At 45.0% G+C, this 24,137-nt stretch overlaps 1 protein-coding gene and 1 long non-coding RNA gene across 2 annotated transcripts in view; one reads left to right on the top strand and one right to left on the bottom strand.

Annotated features, from left to right (window-relative positions):
- Positions 1-1,494: 1,494 nt before the first annotated feature.
- LOC117882582 lies at positions 1,495-10,765 on the bottom strand. The gene is made up of 4 exons (XR_004647050.1): positions 10,676-10,765; positions 8,802-8,924; positions 8,123-8,278; positions 1,495-1,922 (listed from the first exon to the last, which is right to left on the bottom strand). It is a non-coding gene; the product is annotated as an uncharacterized LOC117882582 (long non-coding RNA).
- Positions 10,527-24,137, top strand: part of WDFY1 (WD repeat and FYVE domain containing 1) — a 43,094-nt gene continuing 29,483 nt past the window's right edge. Inside the window, exons 1-2 of the mRNA XM_034781052.1 lie at positions 10,527-10,865; positions 23,012-23,079. Coding sequence (XP_034636943.1) covers positions 10,729-10,865; positions 23,012-23,079 — 205 coding nt within the window. The 5' untranslated portion in view covers positions 10,527-10,728. The remainder of the gene's footprint in view (positions 10,866-23,011; positions 23,080-24,137) is intronic.

The raw sequence follows: 24,137 nt of genomic DNA, 5'->3' as shown, positions 1-24,137 counted from the left end.
ATAAAAATATAAAATGAGCACTGTACACTTTGTATCCTGTGCTGTAATTGAAATCATTATATTTGAAAATGTAGAAAACATCCAAAATATTTAAATAAATGGTATTCAATTATTGTATAACAGCACGATTAATCATGCAATTAATTTTTTTAATCGCGTGACAGCCTTTATATAAGTTCATTCACATATGCCAAAATATTTACCAGAGGTCACCCCCAGCTCCAACCTAGGGCTTTGGTAGATTTTTAGTCCTTCAAAATGCACAGCTGTTTTTCCCCCGTGGTTACAAGTTCATATCCATCTTAGACCCAGAACTGAGACTGGGCAGATCAGCTATTTCTTTATGCAGCTTGATCCTTTGATCTTGGTTCAATCAGTAGCACAAACTGGATTCAGTCCATGCTCCATTGGGATTAAAGGCCAACAGTTTGTCCAAAAACCCACTATGACTTTTTAAGAAGCTCCTGGGAAAGTTTAGAACCATATCAGAAACTGGTTATGGCTGTTGTTCTTTTACAAATGCACTTATGTGCAGTCATCTCTCCTGTAGTACACTAGGCTAAGCTATTATTTCTGGAATTTGGTTCATTAATCAGCTTCCAAAACAGATATTTAGTTGCTAAAGTATTGAAAACAATTTCCTGTAAAGTGCAGCAGAGAAAGGGCTCTGCACGCTTGAGGTGTATACAGGGCTTTTATGACTGAATTAAGATTCTAGTTAGATGAATAGCTCAACTCACCTCACCGAAGATAATTTCATCAATGTTTGTAAAGCACTCAAGTAATATGATGACAGTACCACAGAAAAGCCCCTGGGGAAATGAATAATTCTGAATTCAGGATGGTGTGTACTAAATAATGCATAGGGCCACACCTTGAATCTTAATCCTTCCTGTGCTGCCAGAAATGGTAGGGTTACCATATTTCCACTAGCAAAAAAGAGGACATGGGGAGGGGGAGGAGCCCCGCTCTAGCCCCGCCCCTGCCCTGCCCCGCCCCCATCCACTCCCTCCCACTTCCCACCCCCTGACTGCCCCCCTCAGAACTCCCAACCTCCCCCCCGCTCCTTGTTCCCTGACTGCCCCCTCCTGGGACCCCTGCCACTAACTGCACACTAAGACTCCACCCCCTATCTAAGCCGCCCTGCTTCTTGTCCCCTGACTGCCCTCTCCTGAGAACCTCCCACCCTAACTGCCCCCCTAGGATCCTACCTGTCCCCTGACTGCCCTCACGCTTATCCACACCCCCACCCCATATTCACACACCCGCCCCCAGACAGACCCCCGGAACTCCCATGCCCTATCCAACTGCTCCCCGCCCCTGACAGGACCCCCAGAACTCCCGACCCATCCAACCCCCTCTGTTCCCTGCCTGCCTCAACCCCTCTCGACACCCCTGTCCCCCTGACAGCCCCCCCAGAACCCCTGACCTGTCTAACTCCTCCCCCTCCCCGCTCCCTGTCCCTGACTGTCCCAACCCCTCTACATCCTGGACATTTTTCGATTTTTAAAAATCCCTCCCGGACGGCTATTTATAGACTGAAAAGCCGGACATGTCCGGGGAAATCCGAGCATATGGTAGCCCTAGAAATGGCGAAGGGCAGGAACCTTGTTGTGTTCTATAACTTAACTTTTTTACGACAACGGGTTCTTGGCCTATCCCTCAACCCCAATGTAGAGATCCCAGTACACTGCCTTTCATCTGGTCCTTGTCCTTTGCCTAGTGTGGCTTGGGTGGCTCTACTAGGAGTTAGGTCTTCCACCAGCGTAGTGCTCAGGATCACTGGACTACACAGGCCTCTCCACCATGTCAAGGTACAGCCCCAGGGAAGGACACATTGAATGAGAAATACAAAAGAAATATTGAATAGCTGCTCATTCAATGATCACCATCCATCCTGTGCTCTGAATGAGGCAGGGGTCCTGGGGAAAAAAATAGTATGTAATTAGAGACGGCATCTTAATGCACATGCTCCCTCGGGCAGAATTAAAGTTCTGGCATTAATTCTGGCATTCCCTAAAGCCTAACTTTGCAGACTTAACATTCTTTTAATGTAGACTTTTAAAATTAAGAGTTATTTAGACTAAATTGGCTTCAAAGGATGCAGTATCTGTGTAACCTGCAGACCTGAGCTGCTGCTTTTTGCTGTCTTTGTCTGTAAATAACCTCTGGTGAATGAAAATTTGGCAGCTCTGAAGCACACAGCTGCTTCCAGATTTGTGTTTTGTAATGTAACTGAAGTTCAGAGATTTCTTTTACTTTGTGCTTACCTCTGCTCCTGCACAAAATGGACAAAGTTAAGTCTCCAGTGCCCCTTCCGCCCGAGGACCTGCCCCTTCCTCCCCCCACAGGAGCCCAGAGCCCCCTCACTGTGATCGTTAGCCCCCCCCAGCTCCAGAAGGGAGGGTGGGCGGCATGACCACAGCCGCCCCCCACCCAGTCCCAGAGCACCAGGAGGGAGGGGGAACGGCGTGGTTGCAGCCCCTGGAGGGGAGGGAGGGAGGGAGGGCGGCGCAGCTGCAGCACCCCAGACCCGGGAAGGCGGGTGGTACGGCCCCAGCCCCTGGAGCCGGGTTGTAGCTGTAGAGTGGAAGGAGGAGGCCTGGGGGCGGAGCGTGGGCGGAGCCATGCCCGGCTGTTTCGGGAGGCAGAGCCTCCCCTAGCCTATGGTACCCATTGCCCATAGTCATCTCTTTTCCAAGATGAACAGTTCCAGTCTCTTTAATCTCTCCTTATATGAAAGCTGTTCCATACCCTTAATCATTTTTGTTGTCCTTCTCTGTACCTTTTCCAATTCTAAAATCTCTTTTTTGAGATGAGGTGACCAGAAATGCATGCAGTATTCAAGTTGTGGGCATGCCTTGCATTTATATAGTGGCATTATTATATTTTCTGTCTTATTATTTATCGCTTTTCTAATGGTTCCTAACATTGTTAGCTTTTTTTACTGCTGCTGTACACGGAGCAGATGTTTTCAGAGAACTATCCACAGTGACTCGAAGATCTCTTTCCTGAGTGGTAACAGCTAACTTAGATTCCATCATTTTGCATGTACACTTGGGATTATGTTTTCCAATGTGCATTACTTTGCATTTATCAGCACTGAATTTCATCTGCCATTTTGTTGCCCAGTCACCCAGTTTTGTGAGATAGCTTTGTAACTCTTGTTTTGGACTTAACTATCTTGAATAATTTTGTATCATCTGCAAATTTTACCATGTGACTGCTTACCCCCTTTTCCAGATCATTTATGAATATATTGAACAGCACTGGTCCCAGTACAGACCCCTGGGGGACACACTATTTACCTCTCTCCGTTCTGAAAACTGATCGTTTATTTCCACCCTTTGTTTCCTATCTTTTAACCAGTTACCAAACCATGAGAGGACCTTCCCTCTTATCCCATGACAACTTACTTTGCTGAGGAGCCTTTGGTGTGAGGGATCTTGTCAAAGGCTTTCTGAAAGTCCAAGTGCATTACGTCCACTGGATCACCCTTAGTCACATGTTTGTTGACCCCCTCAAAGAATTCTAATAGAGTGCTGAGGCATGATTTCTCTTTACAAAAACCATTTTGACTCTTCTCCAACAGCTCGTGTTGATAATTCTGTTCTTTACTATAATTTCAACCAATTTGCCTGGTACTGAATTTAGGCTTATCGGCCTGTAATTGCCAGGATTGCCTCTGGAGCCTTTATAAAAATATTGGTGTTACATTAGCTCAAGTCACCTGGCACAGAAGCTGATGTAAGCCATAAATTACTTACCACAGTTAGTAGTTCTGCAATTCTGCTGGTGAGAGAGACAAGCTTTTGAGCTTACACAGAGCTCTTCTGCAGGCCTGGGAAACTAATCTGTGATCATCTCAGATTTCACAAGCTAAACAGAGTCAGACTGGGCCAGTCCTTGCATTTCCCTTTGAGGACTGAGCTAACACCTAAATCTGAAGTTAGGGAGCACTGGGCTGCTGGGAGTGATGTCATTAAGAGGAGAGATTTTCACCATGCTTGGTCATAAAAGAACCCATGAAAGAGTTAGGGGTATTAGGTCTGAGGAAGACAGAATCAGGAAATATGAATTTGATGTCTAACACTGCTACTAACTCTTTGTTGAGTTTGGCCAAAAATGTAGGGTTAGCTTTTCAAATCCTTTTAGCTCACTGTGTTGGGTGCTGGCCATAAGTGTCAAAGCAGGAGCTGCTGGGGGCCGAGCACTTTTAACACTGTGGCCCTAGTTACAGATGCTGAAAACAACTTGAAAATCTGGCCCCACAGCCTCAGCTTCCTCACTGATAATAAAGGGAATCAACCATGCTTATTCATCTTTGCAAAATGCTGTAGGCGCTATGGATGAAAAGACCTATAAATAAATAGTACAATATTTTTACACTACTTTTGGAAATCTATTAGGTTCACTCTGCTATTTCAGGGGATTGCATATTGCACACCCTCTGCACCAAACTTTGCAGCCCCCAGGGAAGACAGGTTGTAGTTTGATCAAATGGAACCTGGATCCAGAGTAAAATTTGACTGACAAAATTCTGAAAACCGTACTCAATGTTGGCAATTACTGACCACTCTGCCACTGACAATCTGAAACTAAGTTGGCTCTACAGTTTTGTTGTCCCAAACAAGAATAATCCTCCCTCTTCTCTGTTGACTTCTTTCTCCTCATCCTCTGCTTACCCTTTCCCCTAGTTACCTGTGGTGGAAGACTGAACAGCCTTACTGCCCTGTAGTTTCTGGAAGCTATATGCAGAAATTGGCTTCAAACACTGTTTTTATTTGTTTAAACTCAGGAAAATGGTATATGACATCCCAACTGGATTGTGGGTGAATGCATGCACATTGCTGTGGTCTCCTGAATGGAATGAAAACTGCTCAGCTGTGACTCTGGTTACTGGCTCTGTTAGAATCATAGAATATCAGGGTTGGAAGGGACTTCAGGAGGTCATCTAGTCCAACCCCCTGCTCAGAGCAGGACCAATTCCCAGCTAAATCATCCCAGCCAGGGCTTTGCCAAGCCTGACCTTAAAAACCTCTAAGGAAGGCGATTCCACCACCTCCCTAGGCAACCCATTCCAGTGCTTCACCACCCTCCTAGTGAAAAAGTTTTTCCTAATATCCAACCTAAACTTCCCCAACTGCAACTTGAGACCATTGCTTCTTGTTCTGTCATCTGGTACCACTGAGAACAGTCTAGATCCATCCTCTTTGGAACCCCCTTTCAGGTAGTTGAAAGCAGCTATTAAATCCCCCCTCATTCTTCTCTTCTGCAGACTAAACAATCCCAGTTCCCTCGGCCTCTCCTCATAAGTCATGTGCTCCAGCCCCCTAATCATTTTTGTTGCCCTCCACTGGACTCTTTCCAATTTTTCCACATCCTTCTTGTAGTGTGGGGCCCAAAACTGGACACAGTACTCCAGATGAGGCCTCATCAATATCGAATAGAGGGGAACGATCACGTCCCTTGATCTGCTGGCAATGCCGCTACTTATACAGCCCAAAATGCCATTAGCCTTCTTGGCAACAAGGGCACACTGTTGACTCATATCCAGCTTCTTGTCCACTGTAACCCATAGGTCCTTTTCTGCAGAACTGCTTCCTAACCATTCGGTCCCTAGTCTGTAACAGTGCATGGGATTCTTCCGTCCTAAGTGCAGGACTCTGCACTTATCCTTGTTGAACCTCATCAGGTTTCTTTTGGCCCAATCCTCTAATTTCTCTAGGTTCCTCTGTATCCTATCCCTACCCTCCATCTTATCTACCACTCCTCCCAGTTTAGTGTCATCTGCAAACTTGCTGAGGGTGCAGTCCACACCATCCTCCAGATCATTAATGAAGATATTGAACAAAACCGGCCCCAGGACCAATCCTTGGGGCACTCCGCTTGATACCGGCTGTCAACTAGACATGGAGCCATTGATCACCACCCGTTGAGCCCGACGATCTAGCCAGCTTTCTATCCACCTTATAGTCCATTCATCCAGCCCATACTTCTTTAACTTGACGGCAAGAATACTATGGGAGACTGTACCAAAAACTTTGCTAAAGTCAAGGACTAACACATCCACTGCTTTCCCCTCATCCACAGACCCAGTTATCTCCTCATAGAAGGCAATTAGGTTAGTCAGGCATGACTTGCCCTTGGTGAATCCATGCTGACTGTTCCTGATCACTTTCCTCTCCTCTAAGTGCTTCAGAATTGATTCCTTGAGGATCTGCTCCATGATTTTTCCAGGGACTGAGGTGAGGCTGACTGGCCTGTAGTTCCCCTCGATTCTCCTTCTTCCTTTTTTAAAGATGGGGACTATATTAGCCTTTTTCCAGTCATCCAGGACCTCCCCCGATCGCCATGAGTTTTCAAAGATAATGGCCAACAAGTATGATAATTGTCCTTCAGAGGCCTTTTCTTTTGGAACACAAAGGTCTGAGTTCTATTCCCACTGCCACTGTGGTGTTCCAAATAGCCACGGCAAGTAGCATGGTGACAACCATGAAGCATTAGCGAACATGGAATTGTTATAACAGATCTTCTACCTTAATCGCATATGGTCAGTTGAGGCTCACTAATTCAAGGAGTGTCTTTCCTGCAGCCTAACTAAACCGGACCCATCTCTCAGTTTCTCCTCTATTCAGTTCAAAGTTACTTTTGAAATTGTGGCAGCTATAACTCTGGTGCTGTAGGAAGTCCTGACATTCTGCAGGCTGTCCAAGGGTCTGTGAAATCCTTCAAAAGTCTGAGGTCAGGCTGGTCTCTTTGGGTACATTTTATTTGGGAAATTCCTAAGGAGGGCTGGGGCGTGGGGTGGAGAGGAAGCATGGAAAGGCCTCAGAGCTCCAGGCAAACTCTGCATGGTGGTGATGCATTGATAATGCAGAACACAGACAAATGTCTAAAGGAGGAGAATATAGCTGGCACGTTATTGAATATTTAGAGACAGCATGGAATGGGTAGGCTAAAGGGGCGGAGGTTGGCTTTGTGTCTGTGTCAGATCATATGTGTGAGTGGTGTCAGGCTCACACAGTGTTACCAGATTTGCCCGTTACTTTGGGGTATGCTGATTTATTAGGGTTACTCTTCGGGGAGGAATTCTGTAATTCTATCAATGTACTGCTTGTATATGGAGCTCTACTCCTCCCTTCTGCAAGTCCCCTCCCAATGGAGCTATCCTGCAGGACCTAGGTTCCCCAGGGCTGGGTTCCTCCAACTCCAGAACCAGATGAACACACACACATTAACAGAGCAAGTCTGAGCGGACCGGGTCAATCAGCACTTTCAAACTGACCCCTTATATGTCCCTGGACTCAGTGGGCTGGGCCAAGCAGCACTTTCAAGCTTCCACCCTTACGTGCCAAAGGTTCCGCACCGGAGTAGAGTAAGCCTGAGCAGGCTGGGTCGAACAGCACTTCCAGGCTGCCACCCTTATATGCCCCTGTACTCAGCGGACTGGGTCAAGCAGCACTTTCAAGCTGCCACCCTTATATGCCCCTGGACTCAGTAGTCTGGGTCGAGCAGGCTTCTAAGCTGCCACCCTCCTATGTCACAGGTTCAGCACGTCCCTAACCCCACTTTTATGTCACAATTGTACTGGTAGTGACCCACTTGATGAGCAAACCCCAGCATACTTTTGGGCGCTACAGGGATCTTTAGCTTAGGTAAAAGAAGCGTTGCTGCAGAGTAAATGGGGAAGCTAAAAACACCAAAGAGTTGTTAGGTATAAAAAAAACATTTTGGTGTTTTTTAATGTGTTCAATTAGGTATGTCAATAATGTGTTTTTTAAGTAACGTTAAGTAAATCACTGGCTTCAATAGAATTTAATATGGAGTATATGAACTATGACCCTTGGACTCCATCTTTGTAAGCAAACTTGTTTACAACTTAGACACTGGAGTCCTCTTGTTCAAACCGGACTGAACCAGCTTTTCCCGCCTTAGAGATTATATAAGATCTTGCTCAGAGCCTGCACAGGGCTGTCCATTCCAGCGGCAGCACGTGCACGGTCGCGTCTTCCTAACGCTCCAGAGCTAGAGAGTAGAGTACCATCTATCCCGCAGTGAGGTTGAGGAAGGAGAGGCCTATCATCACTATCCCCATCACAGCGAACCGAATCCATCTTACCTGTGGAGGGTCCTGCTTTCCCGGTGTCCATCATCCCAGAGGGTCTCCCCACCTGCGACGAAGTCGGGACTCCCAAGTAGTCCTCCTCGAAGGCTCTAAATCAGCCGGAGAGTAGAAGGTCCTGGGCTTTGCATCTGTACGCTGTGTCCACTGCGCCTAAATTGTAGGAAGGGTTTCTTTATTGTCTTCTGAATACCAAGGGAGGTTTTCAAGGTCCTAAAGCCAGTCACTGAATCACTGTATGTTTATGTCCCCGCCCCCGCCATTTTCCCCAGTTTTCTGTGCCTTTACCTTTAATACACTTACCTTTGTTTGCACCATAGTACCTAGTCTTTTCTTCATTTTTATTATATCACACAGGGAGGGAGGGACACCCTTATTGTAAGTTAAATCTACCGGTGACAGATACAGAAGGGAGTCAAGTCTGTTCTTCTGGGAAAAGGGGCTTTCCTTTTATCTCCCCTCTACCATTTCTAAAGTTTTCCTTTCTGAAGCGTTGCCTTATTCCCCTTGAGGCAACGGAGTAAAGTTGAGAGAGAAGCAACCAGATTAACCATAAAAGTTACTTATTGAATAATAATAACTACCTAAGGAGAGCCTAAACCAACATAACAGTTACCTTATTAAAGGTTAATACTTGAGGTAGAAAGGAAAACAGAGAGAAAGAGAAGCATCTCACCGCTCCACGAAGCTTGAACTGGTCAGGGTTTCCAGGTGATGGTGGTAGTTCAGGGTCCTGAGTGCTGGAGACAGGCAGAACCCCCTGCACGATCAGTCCGGAGAAGGTGAAATCCCAGTAGAACTGATGCAGAATTTTAGTCCTTTTATCAGAATGCTTACTGGAGTGTGAGTAGGGGTTTTTGTAGGGAAAATACAATGGTTCAAGGGAGAACACTAGATTTGTTTATGGGTAAACTGACAACTCAAGGGTTTTCTTTAGGCTAGACAATAGGAGCTGATCACGCCGGCCTAGGTATGTGTGATGTTTCTTTCAGGGAGCTCACAATGCAATTAAGCTGCTTCAGTATTTTGGATATCAATCAAGGATTCATTACTAGAATTGGTCTGATAACTGCTGAGCTGGGTGTGTGCAGGCATAGGTTCATTAACATCTGGAGCAGAGATCCCCATGATGCAGGGCTTCCCTGATTTTCTGGTCCCAAAGTTCAGTACGGTTCTTGTGCTGGAATCTCTGTTCTCCATTCTGTATGCTAATGGAGATGCCTCCCTGTCCCATCTTTGATGCAGATGAGGCTAGGGGAGTTGCCTTTGTTCTTGTCACCCTTGTCAGGAGGGGTCTAGGTGTGTCTCTAATCCGCCCTTCATTGCTCTCTGCAAGTCTTTTCTCTGACCCGTTTTGGTTTAAGCAGAGGCGGGGAGGGAGGGGTGTCTTTCATGAGTGAGACAGGCTGGATACTGCGCCCTGCTTCCCCAAGAACATAGAGCTGACTGGTATCAACAGGGAAGATAAGAGATCTGCTACTGCTGGCAGTAAAGTGAGCTCTCCTTTATCTTAGGAGATAGAGGCCTGTGTTTAGAACCAAAGGACAAGGGCCTAGTGCTCCCGTGGCACCTGCGACTCTTGCTCCCATTCTGGCAGTGTCTGATGGATGGGTAGCTCTCAGAGAGGTACTGCCCTGTGCACAAAAAACCCTGCTGGGAGACCCTGCCCTGGAGAGCTCCCAGCCCTATGGGGAAAGCACTAGGTTGGGCTAGGTTGGCTACTCAGAGTTAGGATTCCCAGCTTTGGCTGGATGAATTCTGGAGGTTTCATCAAATAACATTATCTTTATTTAAAGATTAATCCTTAATTCTTGGAGACTCCAGGACAATCCTGGAGGGTTGGCAACCCTGCTCACGGTCCTTCACTGCTGCTGCCATTGGGGGCCTGTGGGAGGCTAATGCTCAGGCAGGGCCGGCTCCAGGGTTTTGTCCGCCCCAAGCAGCCAAAAAAAAAAAAAAAAAAGCCGCGATCGCAATCTGCGGCGCCAATTCGGTGGGATGTCCTTCGCTCCGAGCGGGAGTGAGGGACCGTCCGCCGAATTGCCGCCGAATAGCTGGACGTGCCGCCCCTTTCCGAAGTGCCCGCCCCAAGCACCTGCTTGCCAAGCTGGTGCCTGGAGCCGGCCCTGTGCTCAGGGCCCTGTGCCAGCACCACTGTCATCTCAAGTTCCCTGGATCACCCAGGAGGTGACTTCACCCTTAAACACACATAACCCCCAAAAGTAATTTCCCTGCTTTTCTATGAAATACTATCCCTAGTCTGTCTTTTAGAGGCCCTGCTTCGCTGGAGACTACGTAGCCCATCCTCGGCGTCAGGACTTTTCAGAGGCTCCTCTACTTCAGAGTATACGGGAGCCTCCGCCTGGCACTGGGGCCTTCCGGTCTGCGCCGCTAGTCTGATACTAGGGACGCTCCACTCCTTCCTGAGGCGTTACTACTCGTGATATTACGGGATCCTCCGGAGTCCTGTCCTTCCTGTGGCGCCGCTACACCTGATATTACGGGCGCCCGTCGCCTCTTTACCCCCCCTCCATCGAGCGGCGCCCTCACCTCTGCCCGTCACTCAGCGGAGGGGCCGCCCCCGGCGGAGACTCCGCACCGAGATGGCGGCCGAGATCCACGCCAGGCCGCAGAGCAGCCGGCCCGTCCTGCTCAGCAAGGTCGAGGGGCACCAGGACGCGGTGAGCGCCGCCCTCCTCATCCCCAAGGAGGACGGGCTCATCACCGCCAGCGAGGACAGGTGGGCGCCGGGCCGCCCGCTCCCCGGGGCACGGGCAGAGCCTCCCCCATCCCCGCGGGAAGGGGCGGGCGGAGCCCTCAGTCCCCCGGTTCAAGGCTCTGGCTCTCTCCGGGGAAGCCCCCTCGGCTCACTGCCCCGGGCTGGCAGGGGGCGGAGGCTGCCGGCCGCTGGGTCTCAGCCCCCCCCCCCCGGCTAACCCGAGCAGCCCGCCCGTCGCGGTGCCCCTGGAGGAGCAGCTCGTGGGGGCTCCCTGCCAGCCGCGCTCCGACCCCTCCCGGCTCGAGCCGCGCCGTGCCCGGGAGCAGCCGGGGCGCGGGGGCCGTTGGCTGGGCTGCCCTTCGTGCCGTGCTGTGCCGTTCCGGGTGGCAGGGCTGCGGGTCAGAGCCTGCCCGGAGGGGCCCTGCCTTCCCCAGACAGGGCGGGGCGGGGAGGGGTCTGTAGGAAAAGCGTGTTAGTTCCAGGGGGACCCCACCCCTCCAGAGGCTTCGTTGAAGAAGAAAGCTAGTGGGTCAGTGAGAGCGGGGAAGACGTGAACTGAGGGCAGAGTAAGGAGTCAGGGCTCGTCAGTAAGCCCTGGGCTTCTCTAGGATGTGCTACTGACTCGGATGCAAGTTGCCGACTACTGGAACAATCCGTTAGACCCCTCAGTCCTGAGAAGTGCCTTTGTCAAAGGCCGAGTGCTGCTCTGAGGAAGAGGTGCAGGCACCATATTTAAACACCACATTTTAAACACCACCGAAGAGTCCGATTCTGGTCGCTGGTACACTACTGTGAAATCAGAGTAACTTGGCTCAGACTTCTCTAGCACTGAGAGTAACTTCTGTAAACAGGAGTAGAATTTGGCTCTCATTATTTTAAATTTGGTCCTGGGATTGGCAAGAGGCAGCAGTGTTGTGGGAGTCCAGGTGGATGTGAGAGATGCAGGATTGAGAGTCACAGTGTAAAAAGGCAAATTCTCTTTAGGCATGAATTTTGCCAGAAGGCACAAAATAGTGACTCTTGCCACTAGCCATAAAGAAACAGTGGATTGCAACACTGACTAGGGAAAATGAACCACTTGTTACACTGGGAGTGGTGAATTGTGAAACTGAGCAAGAGTTGGCTAGCATGCTGCCATTTGGGGTTGGTTATGAATGAGATGGGCTTCTAAATATTAGAACTAACATACTTCATACAACCTGTTTTGAGGATCTTGATGCACTTTGTAAAGATAAATTAAGCTTCCCAATTCTCTTCTGAGGTAGGCAGGCAGCTATATTACCTCTTTTACAGATGGGTAAATGGAAGCATGTGGAAAGGTTAGATGGCTTCCCTGAATTAATATTGAGCCTATGGCAGAGCTAGGATTCGATCAGGCTTTCTTTTAATCACTAGATCACATTGCTTCTAATTGAGCATTGGCCTGCAAAACCCAGGGTTGTGAGTTCAATCCTTGAGGGGGCCACTTGGGGATCTGGGGCAAAATCAGTACTTGGTCCTGCTAGTGAAGGCAGGGGGCTGGACTCGATGACCTTTCAAGGTCCCTTCCAGTTCTAGGAGATGGGATATCTCCATTAATTATAATTGGGAGGGAAAGCAGCAAAACTTGGAAAAATCAGTGTCCTCTGTTGCCTTCTGTTGTGAAAAATACCTATCTAGTGGCAGAGAAGAACAGAGCCACTGAGGATTGTTGGGCTGGAAGGGAAGTGCAGCTATCAAGGTTGTTGCAAGATGCTGTTATGAAGTGGTGGTAGCTGGTGGAATTTTCCAGCAGGTGGGAACGAAGCAGAAGAAATGGGAGCTGTGTGTTTTTTTTGTTTTTTTTTTTTCTTCCCAGTTCAAAACATTTCAGTGTTGTCTGCTCTAGAGAAAAGTTATAGTCTGAACTGGATAAGGGCAGGAGTAATTATGAGACTGGAAAATATCCTCACACCAAAGCAGCAGCTCTCAACTGGGGGTGTGGGTGTGTGTGAGTGTGTGTGTTGGGGGGAGTGGGGGGGAAGTTACAGATAAGGACCATTATTTGTTATAAACATTGACTCAGTTTAAAACAACAAACAACCCTGCATGATATATATTTGTAGGTGTACTTGTTTGTAGAACCAGTCCTAAGGGAAAGTGAGCAAAGCCCAGGAAATCCCTATAAACTAGGTATATTGTAACAGGTGTTAGGAATCGGTTTAGTAACTTAACACTAGTAAACACTAAATGGGTTTAGTAACATAACACTAGTAAAGGAGTGACCAGCATTTCTCAGGGGAGAAGAAGACAGAAAATGCTAATCCATATTCACTCTTTCTGTTCTGTGGAGGGATAGCATGAATTTTTTTTTCTGCTTAGCCTATCAAGAACTGCTTTACATTCTGGAAAGAACTCCGATTCTAACATGTATTTTGTTGTGAGGAAGAAGTTTACAAGACTCCCTTATGCAGTCTTCAACAGGTAGTCTCTGCTTATTGTTTTGATTAACGTGTGCAGACTAGAGACAGAATTGCCTTTTCAGAGGTAGTTGGGAAACCCACTTCCATTTGACAAAGTAGATTAGAATCTTTAGATTTTAGAATAATGTTTTAGTCTTAGGCACGTTTAGTCTTTAGCCCAGTCCTCATGATCATGGAGAAAGGTTCAAAAATGTGCACCTTGAAGGCTCAAATCAGAAAGCAAATGCAAATTTATCCAAAGCTGTTATTTCAAAATCATGATTTGGGGGAACTGACTCTGATTTTTGAACACTTAGGATTGGCATTGCTGGATTTAGGAGCTGAACAATGGGATGTGTGCAGTTACTTGAGTGGTTTTGAAAATACCATCCATAAACAGCTAAACATGGATTTAGGAGTTCTGGGGTGGGGCTGTGGATGAGGGGTTTGGGATGTAGGAGGGTGCTCTGGGCTGGGACCAAAGGGTTTGGAGGGCAGAAGGGGGATCAGGGCTGGGGCAGTGGTGTGGTGTGGGGGGGGTGGGGTGTAGGCTCCATGCAGCACTTGCCGGAAACAGCAGCATGTCTCCGGCTCCTACATGGAGGCTTGGCCAGGCGGCTCTGTGCACTGCCTTGTCCACAGGCACTGCCCCTGCAGCTCCTATTCACCGAGATTCCTGGCCAATGGGCTGGGAGCTGCAGAGTCAGTGCTTGGGGGTGGGGACGGAGGCAGTGTGCAGAGCTGCCTGGCCATGCCTCCACCAGCAAAGGGGACTGGGAGGCCCACATGGCCAGGCATCTCTGCAGGCATGCTGCCTCCATCTCCAAGTGCCACCCCCGTAGCTCGCATTGGCTGAGGCTTGGAGCCGCGGAGTCAGCGCTCGGGGAGCGGGGATGGAGGCAGCATGCCTGCAGAGGTGCCTGGCTGTGCCTGCACCAGAAACAGCAGGGATGGGAAGCTGCCCAAGGTGAGCTCCCACACAGACCTCAAAATTTTTACTACGGACACATAGCTGGCACGGCACCTGACACTGGCACTATGTACTGGGTCTGGGATGTGATCAGAGCAAGCCTGGGCCAGTTTCCTTAGCCCTATTCCATGGAGATGGGGAAATCTTGTCCCATGTAGTACCTGTGAGGGAGATTGGCTGCTGGGGCCATATTCTGGATCTTTGGTGGAGCCTGGCCAGCTCAACTTCCTCTTCCCCCTGCTCACTACAGCTGCTCTGGCACTATAGTCTCTTCTGCTGCTGCTTGGATGGCAGTGTGGAGCCAGCATTAGCATGGTGTTCATTTATTTGGATATGCTTCCATGCAAAGGACATAAGGGGAACAGTGATTTTTCAACATGTTATCTCTGCCAAACCTGAAAAGCATTTTATGGCACTCTGTCTCTAGCCCCAGAGCTGCCAAAGGCCTGTTGCAAACATGGTGGTGGTGGAACTTCACACACACAAGTTTAAACTACTTTTTGTGATGGTGTTAGGATAAATACTGGGGTTGCTGCTTGCTCTCCCTATAATAATATGCTGCATTTATAAATCTCCTATACTAAAGCTTGCTCAGATACATACTGTACTGTATCCCCAGTTCATACCTAAACATTGCACCTTTTTTAAAGTCCAAAATGTCTTTTAAAAAGTGACACACCAAAGATGGTAAGGAACTGTATGCAGCTCAAGACGGAGAGTCTATAAACAATCCTATAATCTGTTTCATTAGTCCAGGGAGTTATTGTTGTTTTGGTTCTTGGAATCTCAGATTTCAGCATTTGTTGCATTAGATAATTTGTAAGAGAGTGCTTGCTCTCTTGAGAATAGGGGGAATATAAGATTGTCATGCATCTTTGAGCCACAGCTTAATATGGTATCAAACTGTTTATTTAACTTCAAACTTCATGCTTTTCTGCTTTTACTTCAGAACAGTGCTTGAACTGTGGGACGTAAGAGTTGTACAGCATAGGTGCCTATTCCATACATTAACTTCTCATATCTGCTGGCACCAAAGAACGGGGATAACAATTGGCGCATTCTATCCCTCTATCTCTCCCAGTTTAAGCAGCATGCCTCTTGAGTAGATTGTGGTGTAGTGGATAGTAAAACTCGATACAGCTAACATTAACATCAAGTTGGCTATGAATTGGTACAGGGATCGGCAACCTTTCAGAAGTGTGTCAGAGTGGTAGCCGTGTTAGTCTGTATCCTCAAAAAAAATGAGGAGTACTTGTGGCACCTTAGAGGCTAACACATTTATTTGAGCATAAGCTTTCGTGGGCTAAAACCCACTGCATCGGATGCATGCAGTGGAAGACCCAGTAGGAAAATATACACAGAGAACATGGGGGGGGAAAAGGGTTTTGCCATAGCAAGTGTAACAAAGGTAATTCATTAAGGTGAGCTATTAGCAGAAGAAAAAAAAATTAGTGATAATCAGGATGGCCTGTTTCTAACGGTTGATAAGAAGGTGTGAGTAACAGTAACAGGGGGGAAAATTAGCATGGGAAAATAGTTTTACTTTGTGTAATGACCCATCCACTCCCAGTCTTGATTCAAGCCTAATTTAATGGTGTCTAGTTTGCAAATTAATTCCAGTTCTGCAAATCTTGTGTGGGTGGTGGAATCTTGCTATTGAAAATGCTCTGTTAAGAGGGAGGTAGGGATCCTAGAAGAGTGAGCATTTGATCATTGTTCCATCATTGCTCCTATTAGGATTTCACTAATTGCTTGGGGGTTTTGTCTTGTCTTGAAATGAAAACCCCCAAATAAGAACACTGGCACTTATGATGTACAACACCACTAACATGAAACATCCCTCCCCAAAACCAAAAACACTCGCGTTATGGAACTTGCTCAAAGTTAGAGAGTCAATGACAGAACCAGAACTCAGGAATCCTCGCCCTCCCATGCTCTGAACACTTATCATGCTAACTCTCCAGCCTTTCACAATGGCATAAGGCATACACTAGTAACTTTAGAGTAGCTGAAATATTTAAATCCTGGAGGTTTTAAGAGTGAACTAATATAGCTTAGCTATTCATAAGAAAATATAACGTTTCAATATTATCTTGTTACACCATGGTTATGTATTTTCCTTGTGTTATGGAGGGTGTTCATGGAGGCAATGGCCTTGTCAAAACTAGCTTTTTCAAGTAATGCTCTAAATGCAACAGCCTGAAGAAAGCTGCTTGGGATGAAACTTCGGCTTTGCTTATGGCTGAAATTATTAAATACACTTGAATTTTTATGCAAGTTGCAACTTCCCAATAGTGATGGTTTCTTGAACATGATACTATATTCTCAGTGCTAAACTTTTGTTTCAGCTACAGTATTTATTTGGTCATTCTCTTCAGAAAATTTGCCACGGGCTTTTCAGTAGCAGCTGTGATGAGTGAGTCAAACGTATCAGTATGTTGACTCACTCTGTATCTTTTTTACATCAAAGATCCACCTCCTTAAACTGATGGGTTCAGCTTGCACTTCCTAAATAAGGAATAAAATATAAAATTAAACTTTCGGTGTGGCTTTTATTTTTTAAACCTTGGTTGGGAACTTGCAGGATATCACTTCTCAACATTGTGAAGATAGCTAAAAGACCCTCAATGCAGATCTCACTAATAGGGGTGAAGACCATCCTTATGTGCTATAGTACAACCTTTGAGTTACCGCTATGCGCAGGAACTTGGGTGCAGAAAGAGAACAGTTCCCTAGTATTCTGTTCCTGTGGGGATAAGGAGATATTTGTTATGATGATCATCTGTTTCAAATCAGTTTTTCAGCAGATGGAGGAGGTTGAGTGCTACTCTTGGTTACTCTGTAGGTCATAGTGTAACTCTGAACTTGTGTTGATGCAAATGAGAACAGAATCCAACCCTGAAACTAACAGTGCAGTTGGATCATCTTTATCTATTTATCCAAGCACCCGTGGCTTCTACCACAAGACTGATAAATCTTGAGCAAAGAAAACTATTTGTAATATGAAAGTTTCCAAGGGAATTGAAGAATACTCAACAATCTCTTGCTAGTTCTTGTTTCTGTAGGCATTTGTCTGAGCTTTTGTATTTACACTAAAGTAGTCTTGCAATTCTTTTATAGTTTGTATGTAAATACAAGGGGCCAACTCCGGGACCATTAGAATTCATTGGCACATTTTTCAGTGGCTTAGTTGGGACCAGGATTTGGCCCTGGGGAAATAGTTCACACAGTGGAAGAAGTGTTGCTTTTGTAGCCTATATAAATGCAGCTCTAAATTAAGGTTGCATCTATGATGTATCCATAACTTCTGAAAGTAGTGTGTGGTGGCTGAAGGCTTCTGTCTTACAGGATTAACTTTGAAAAAAGCAATATTGATTGTAAGGTTTTGAAATAGGGACTGCATCTATGTACAGAAGAAAGACTGGCCCACTTGTTGGATGCTAGCCTGTGACTTGGGAGATTGGAGTTCAGTTATTTGCCTTGCCTCAGCCTTCTTGTGTGATCTTGAGCAAGTCACTTAATCTGTCTGTGCCTCCGTTCCCCATCTGTAAAATGGGGATAATATGTTTCTATCTCACAGATGTAGAGGATGGATAAATTCATTAAACTGAGGCACTCAGATACCGTAGTGATGGAAGCTATGTAAGTACAGTAACTCCTCACTTAACGTCCTCCCACTTAAAGTTGTTTCGAAGTTACGTCGCTGCTCCATTAGGGAACATGCTCGTTTAAAGTTGTGCAATGCTCTCTTATAATGTCGTTTGGCTGACTTTAAAAGGAAGCATTGCACAAGATCCTCTTCTCTGCCTCTTCCCCCTCCCTCCCAGAACTTCTCCTGCCGCCAAACAGCTGTTTGGCAGTGCTTAGGACTTTCTGTGAGGGAGGGAGCGAGTGGGGAAGTGCGCTTTCCCCCTTCCCGCCCCCAGCAGCGGGCAGGGCCGCCGGAGAGAAGCGGCGCTTTCCCCTTCAAAGCGTCGTTTCTCTCCGGCCGCTGGCTGCCCCTGCTCCTCCTGAGTCCTCCGATCCGCGCTCACAGGGCCGCATTCCAAAAAGGGCTTTAGGGCTGCAGGCCAGGGCCCTGCAGCCCCTAAAGCCCCTGTGTTCCACATGGCCCTGCCTGCCGGGGGGAGGGAGGGAAGGGAGTTCCCAGAATCGTGGCCATGGGGGCGGGGCCACGCTGCGCAGAGCCACCTGCACATCCCCTGCATCAAAGAGGAGCTGCCCCAGGTAAGTGCCCTGTGCGTCCTCCTGCACCCTAGCTCCCTCCCAAACCCCACACCCCAACCCTGAGTGCCCTCCCACATCCTAACTCCTTCCCAGACCCTGCACCCCCAGCCCTGAGCCCCAGGGGTAAGCCGGGGGGCACCTCCCCACCGCAGTACAGTACTGTACAGTATATAATGCCTTTTGTCTGCCCCCCCAAATGTCCTTGTAACCTACCCTGCCATTTACATTAAATCTTATGGAAAAATTGAATTTGTTTAACATTGTTTCACTTAAAGTCTCATTTTTCAGGAACATAACTACAACATTAAGTGAGGAGTTGCTGTACCATCAATTCATGTTTACAGAGAACCTAGCACAATTCGGTCTCAATATTTATTCGATCTTCTCAAGGCTCCTCCAACTCAAATATGAAAATAATCACATTTTAATATCTAATGTGAACTTTAATTCAGTTCAGATGTGCTAATACTGACCAGTAATTAACATTTCCTGACAAATAGCTTGTTGCAACTTTTCATTTCACATTTAGGCTGCAAACTTCGCTGTGCAAGCTCAAGGACACTGGTTGAATTAGGTCTTTTTAATACTCTGTTTTGGAAACATGTTGATGGTAGTGTTCCATCTGCCAGAAAACTGTGCCAGCCTTGAAATCTTTGTTAGCCTATCAGAATTATTTAGTATTTAAAGCAAAAGTCATTAAGTGCCATCTCTTTTAAAGCAGAGGATGGTGTTTGTGGTTGTACCAATATTTGCATGCTGAGACTTGCTAATAGCACAAATGCAGACTTACATTCAGGTTGGTTCCCCCTCCCCAAAGACTTTTGGCCTTTGCATTTTTTCCTAAATAATAGGCCTAATTTATTCAAAGAGGGGGTTTAAAAAATAAGTTGGAGTTTAGCTGAACTGAATGCGTTGATGGAGTTCTGCAGAATTCCAGAACTTTTCCGAGGTCTTAATGCCCTCATAAGGTTATCTCAAGTGACAAAATGTTCAACCAATGAAATACCAAGTAAGAAACTTCCATTGATCAAATATTGAGGATACAATAAATATGGCTTGTAAGAGCTTCTGAAAAATACTTTATTTTAAATTAACTTTTCACACAATGAGACAAACTGAAATTTACATTTGGATGTAGCTATGATTTGTAATATTATCCCTAGCCTGGAGGGAGGACTACTTTAGCTTAGTCACTTTTCATTTTATATTTCTTCCCAGAAGAGTATCCTTTAATGATTGTTTGAAATAAACAATGTATAAACTGAATATTTTGCACTTCTGTAGTATCCACGTTAATGGATCTCTAAGTTTAGCCTCACAACATCCATGTAAAATAGGTCTGTATTACCTCTGTGTTTCATAAGGGAATTTGAGGTTACAGAGAAGTTGAGTAATGTTATCTGCAGTTACAGAAGTCTATGGAAGGATAAGCAAGAACCAAATTCCCCGAAGTTCTAGTTCTGTGTATTAAGCACTGGACCATTTGTTAAATTAAAATGGGATTGAGAATGGATTGATCATGAAAGAGCTAGGGTTCATGAGTGATTTTTGACTCTGTTGTATAATTCCTGAAATGAATAGTGTACATAAGAGAGGGGTGTGGAAAGATCATTATTTGCTATAGGAGCACTTCATTCTAGTCTCTTCTTGTATTAGAATTGGCATCACCTACCAAGAAGTTCACTCTATTGTTCAGGAAGAGGAAGAGCACTGCAGCTGCAGACATCTAAGAGGCAAAGAAAAGAGAAGTGGAGAAATCAGTGTTGGCTGTATAATTAGTCATTATTGACAAGGGTCTCTTCAAAATTTGCTATGCTTCATAACATTATACATTTACAGTACTAACAGAGGGACTGGAGCAATAATAGTCTCATCAGTCTTGAATGATTGCAAAATGCAAACCTGATATTGGTGATTTAATTCTTATCTGGATTTTCTTTTAAATCAACACGAAAAGAAACTTTCTAAGAGATTTTGTTTGGCTGACCTTTGTCTCCAGCTATGTGGCCTTCAAACTGCAACGAGAGGAACTGTATCTCTGTAACAGATACTATATGCACTACATATTTTCTTGAGTATCTGACTAGCAACAAGCTGGGAATGTTATGCCATCATGGTACTGTTTTCAAGAACATTGAAATGTACACGAGACTTAAGAGGAAACACAGGCTATATGCTTGCAAAACTTGTAATGCATTTTTCCAATTGCTATGATTACTGCAGTTCACTCTTCTGTCAGAAGGATCTGTTGGGTTGAGAACAAAGATAATTGAAGGGCTTTGGTCAAAAGTGAAAGATGCTTGAATTAGTGCATCTGAAAGCTGCACTGGGAAATTCTTCAAACCGTTTTGGTGAGTGACATGAAGCTGCATTAAAAAGCAGCAGGTAAAATGATCCAAACTTTCTAAAAGCTATGGAAAAAATAACGGTGGTTATTGGTGTGTGTGTGTGTGTGTGTGTGTGTGTGTGTTTAAATAGCAGTGCCCAAATGGAAGGAGCATGTGGACTTTTTGGGAACAGTATTATGAATGGTTCACATCTGTTTTATTAAATGAAGGAAAACAACCCCTGCTTCTGTAAAGCATAATTTCTGGATCTTGCTGCAGGCTGTGGATGGTGGTAGGGGAACCATGTCACCTTCTCCAAATAAGACACATTTGTGACAGATAACATATATATATATATATATATGTTAACTGAGGGGCTTGGCTGGAGTGCAGTGTGTGGAGCATGGGATGACATGTTGAATAAAAATTGAACAGCAGGCTTGATGTCCAGCCTTCCTGGGGGAAATTGGGTATGTTGTCACATATGACATAACTTTTTAATAATGCATATGCAAAATAGCCTGAGTTAGGGGATGCACTGGCAACTCTAACTTTGCCATGTCAAAACTTTGGCATTTGTACCAGTATGAACTGCAAACCGAATAGCCTTTTTTATGTAAAATTTTTGGTTGGAATTCTAATATAATACACTGTAGTCCAGCCTTGAAAATACACCAATCCAAATGCCATATCTATTTGCCCTCTTTTCGTCTTCTATTGTAGTTGTCTAGCAGTCCTGTGTGGGTAAGCAGAAAATGTAAGCTTGCTGTAACTTGTGACAGGACATAACTCTTCTAAAAAGCAATATAATTGCCAATCCCCCTGCCACCCAAAACAATCAACCAACTCCATCCAACCGTTTGTGAAAACAGTGCCCTGTCTTTTAAATATATCACATTTCAGTGGTAGTATCTTGTGACTGTGATTTCCTCATTCCCTCAGGGTGTAATCTGTAACTGTCTTCAAGATAATAGTATAAATGGAGGCCCAAATTACTCTCAGCCACAAAAGGGGAGACTAGCTAGTAAAGCCTTGGGAAAGGGGAAGTTAAAACTAGACTGGAAAAAAAAAATCTTAGTGACGCTGTCTACTTGAATCTTTTTTAATTTTTTATTTTTTAAAAGAGACTTCAGCAGAAGATTAAATGTCATGTCTCAAATATTTATCATATAAAAATACAGGTTTTCTGCTGCTAGCTGTTCTTCCTCATCTTCTTCCCACTCACCTCCAAAAAGCCTTCAGGCAGGCACAGGAGCAACAATACTAAATTTTCAGAAGATCACTTTTCCAGCCCTTTCCCTTCTTTTATGGACCTGCATCATTGGCTTCAATGGGAGCAGGCCTTACATGTGCAAACCTGCATATTGTCTCCATTTCTGTTCTGGTTTTGTTGCTAATTTAAACAGATCAACACTTTTTTTTATTTACATTTTATGTACAAGGGAGCTCCCCTCAGCAGCAGATGGTCTCGTGCTTGTGCATGAGGCCAAGTGCAACTAACAACAAAACAGGGAAATTGGTCATACAAGAAAGAGGAGGAAGGGGGGAGATTGGGGGAAATTTTTTTTTTTGGGGTAATCTTTGCCATGTTTTAGGTCACTTGTAGCAGTAGTAAATATAACTTTTTTTTTGTAAGTTGAGCATTTTGTGCAGTGAAATGGACTACAAAAGGAAGGGGTTGAGCCACCATCACTGCTACTGTTTGATACCAGGGTAGATAAAACAGGAGCAGCCCTGAAAAATGCAGAGAATCAGAATGGGTGACCCAACTGATTTTTGTGACCTACTATCTGTTAGTTTGAATGTAATTATGTAGTATAAACATACATTTGATGTTTATATATAAAATGTGGTCTGGTTTGACAGTAGGATGAGGCTTAAATCCTGGATCAGGTTTAAATCTCGTTTCTTTGATGCTGTCTGACAAAGAATATATAATGGATGTAATGAACTATACTCTGACAGAAGGACTGGAGTAGTCTTCCTCAAAGTCTCCTATACCTACTCAGATAACATTACAACTGCTGTGGAGGAAGCTGTTCAGAGTCCTCTCTGAAGGCATTATCCAGTGCCATATTAAAATGGGGTAGTAGAAAAGCAGAGGGGTTACTTGAGTCTTAAAAAAAAAAAAAAAAAAAAAAAACCACCAGTATAGGTGTAATGATTGATACACAAGCTTACAACTTTTCTATTTTTCTTCCTCCTTTCCCCTAAATCCTGCAGAACAATTCGAGTATGGCTGAAAAGAGACAGTGGCCAGTACTGGCCCAGCATTTACCACACAATGTCATGTAAGTAACACTATACATAAATGTAATGTTATGATGTATTAGTGTTGATTACTAGGTTCAGCCGAACATAGAATCCATTCTGTGGATCTGTTAAATTGTTAATGTTAAAGAAAAGTAATAGTAATTTGTTTATGATTGGGCTATGCAAAATCCCTTTTGAATTACAATAATTTAACACTAATTGTAGATAACTCAGAAACAGAAATATTTGCTGGGTTTTTAACTTTTCAGCATAAATGTACTAATTTTTTGTCAAAATAGTTCTTCACTCTTACGTGGTGTTTTAAAGGACATTGTGCCAATTCATATAATGGGGAGCATCTTTAGTAATGTCTCATAGTTTGGTAACATTACACTTACACGCACTTTTTAAAGGAACACTCTCAAATTTTGTCTGAATTTGACTTAATGTTTCTAGGGTGGGTGTGTGTGTGTGGGCTGGATTCTGAATGTGTAGTCTTGAAACTCTTAATGAGAAATTAAAAACTGAAAGAACATCTTGTTTATCTATGTAATATTATTTGAATCAAAAGTTGCTATTGCACATGGTCCTGCTAGTGTATTTAAATATTTAGGAGTTGATCACAGGGGGAAATACTTACTGTTAGTTGTGATGCATCACTTCTTAGAACCTGAACATACTGCCCATAAAATCTCTTCTGCTTTAATCTTTCTGCCTAAATAATCACTACTTAAATGTAGAGCGGCTACCTAGATGCTTTACATAAATGGTATTAAACCATGACCATGTAGGATATACACAAACAGGGCCAAACCCTGCAGTATAATCAAAGCTACCGTTGAAGACAGTGTGAGCTTTGACTGAGGACTGCAGGGTTTGGCCCTTAATGTTCTGCTCTGTTTTCTCTGGTACAGCTGCATGCCAATTTACAAATCTTAATTCTAGGCTAAGCTGAACTAACCACTGAACTTGTGCATCAGCATCATTTTTTCTCAACCATTAAATCTTTAAAACAAATTTTGGGGCAGTCACAAAGGTCGAGAGGACTAGAAAAAGCTAATGTTTGAAAGAAATTAGGTTGTAAATTGGGACCTAG

Source organism: Trachemys scripta, chromosome 9 (assembly GCF_013100865.1).
Source record: "Trachemys scripta elegans isolate TJP31775 chromosome 9, CAS_Tse_1.0, whole genome shotgun sequence".
Classification (NCBI taxonomy): Eukaryota; Metazoa; Chordata; order Testudines; family Emydidae; genus Trachemys; species Trachemys scripta.
This window is presented reverse-complemented; position numbering and strand designations above follow the sequence as displayed.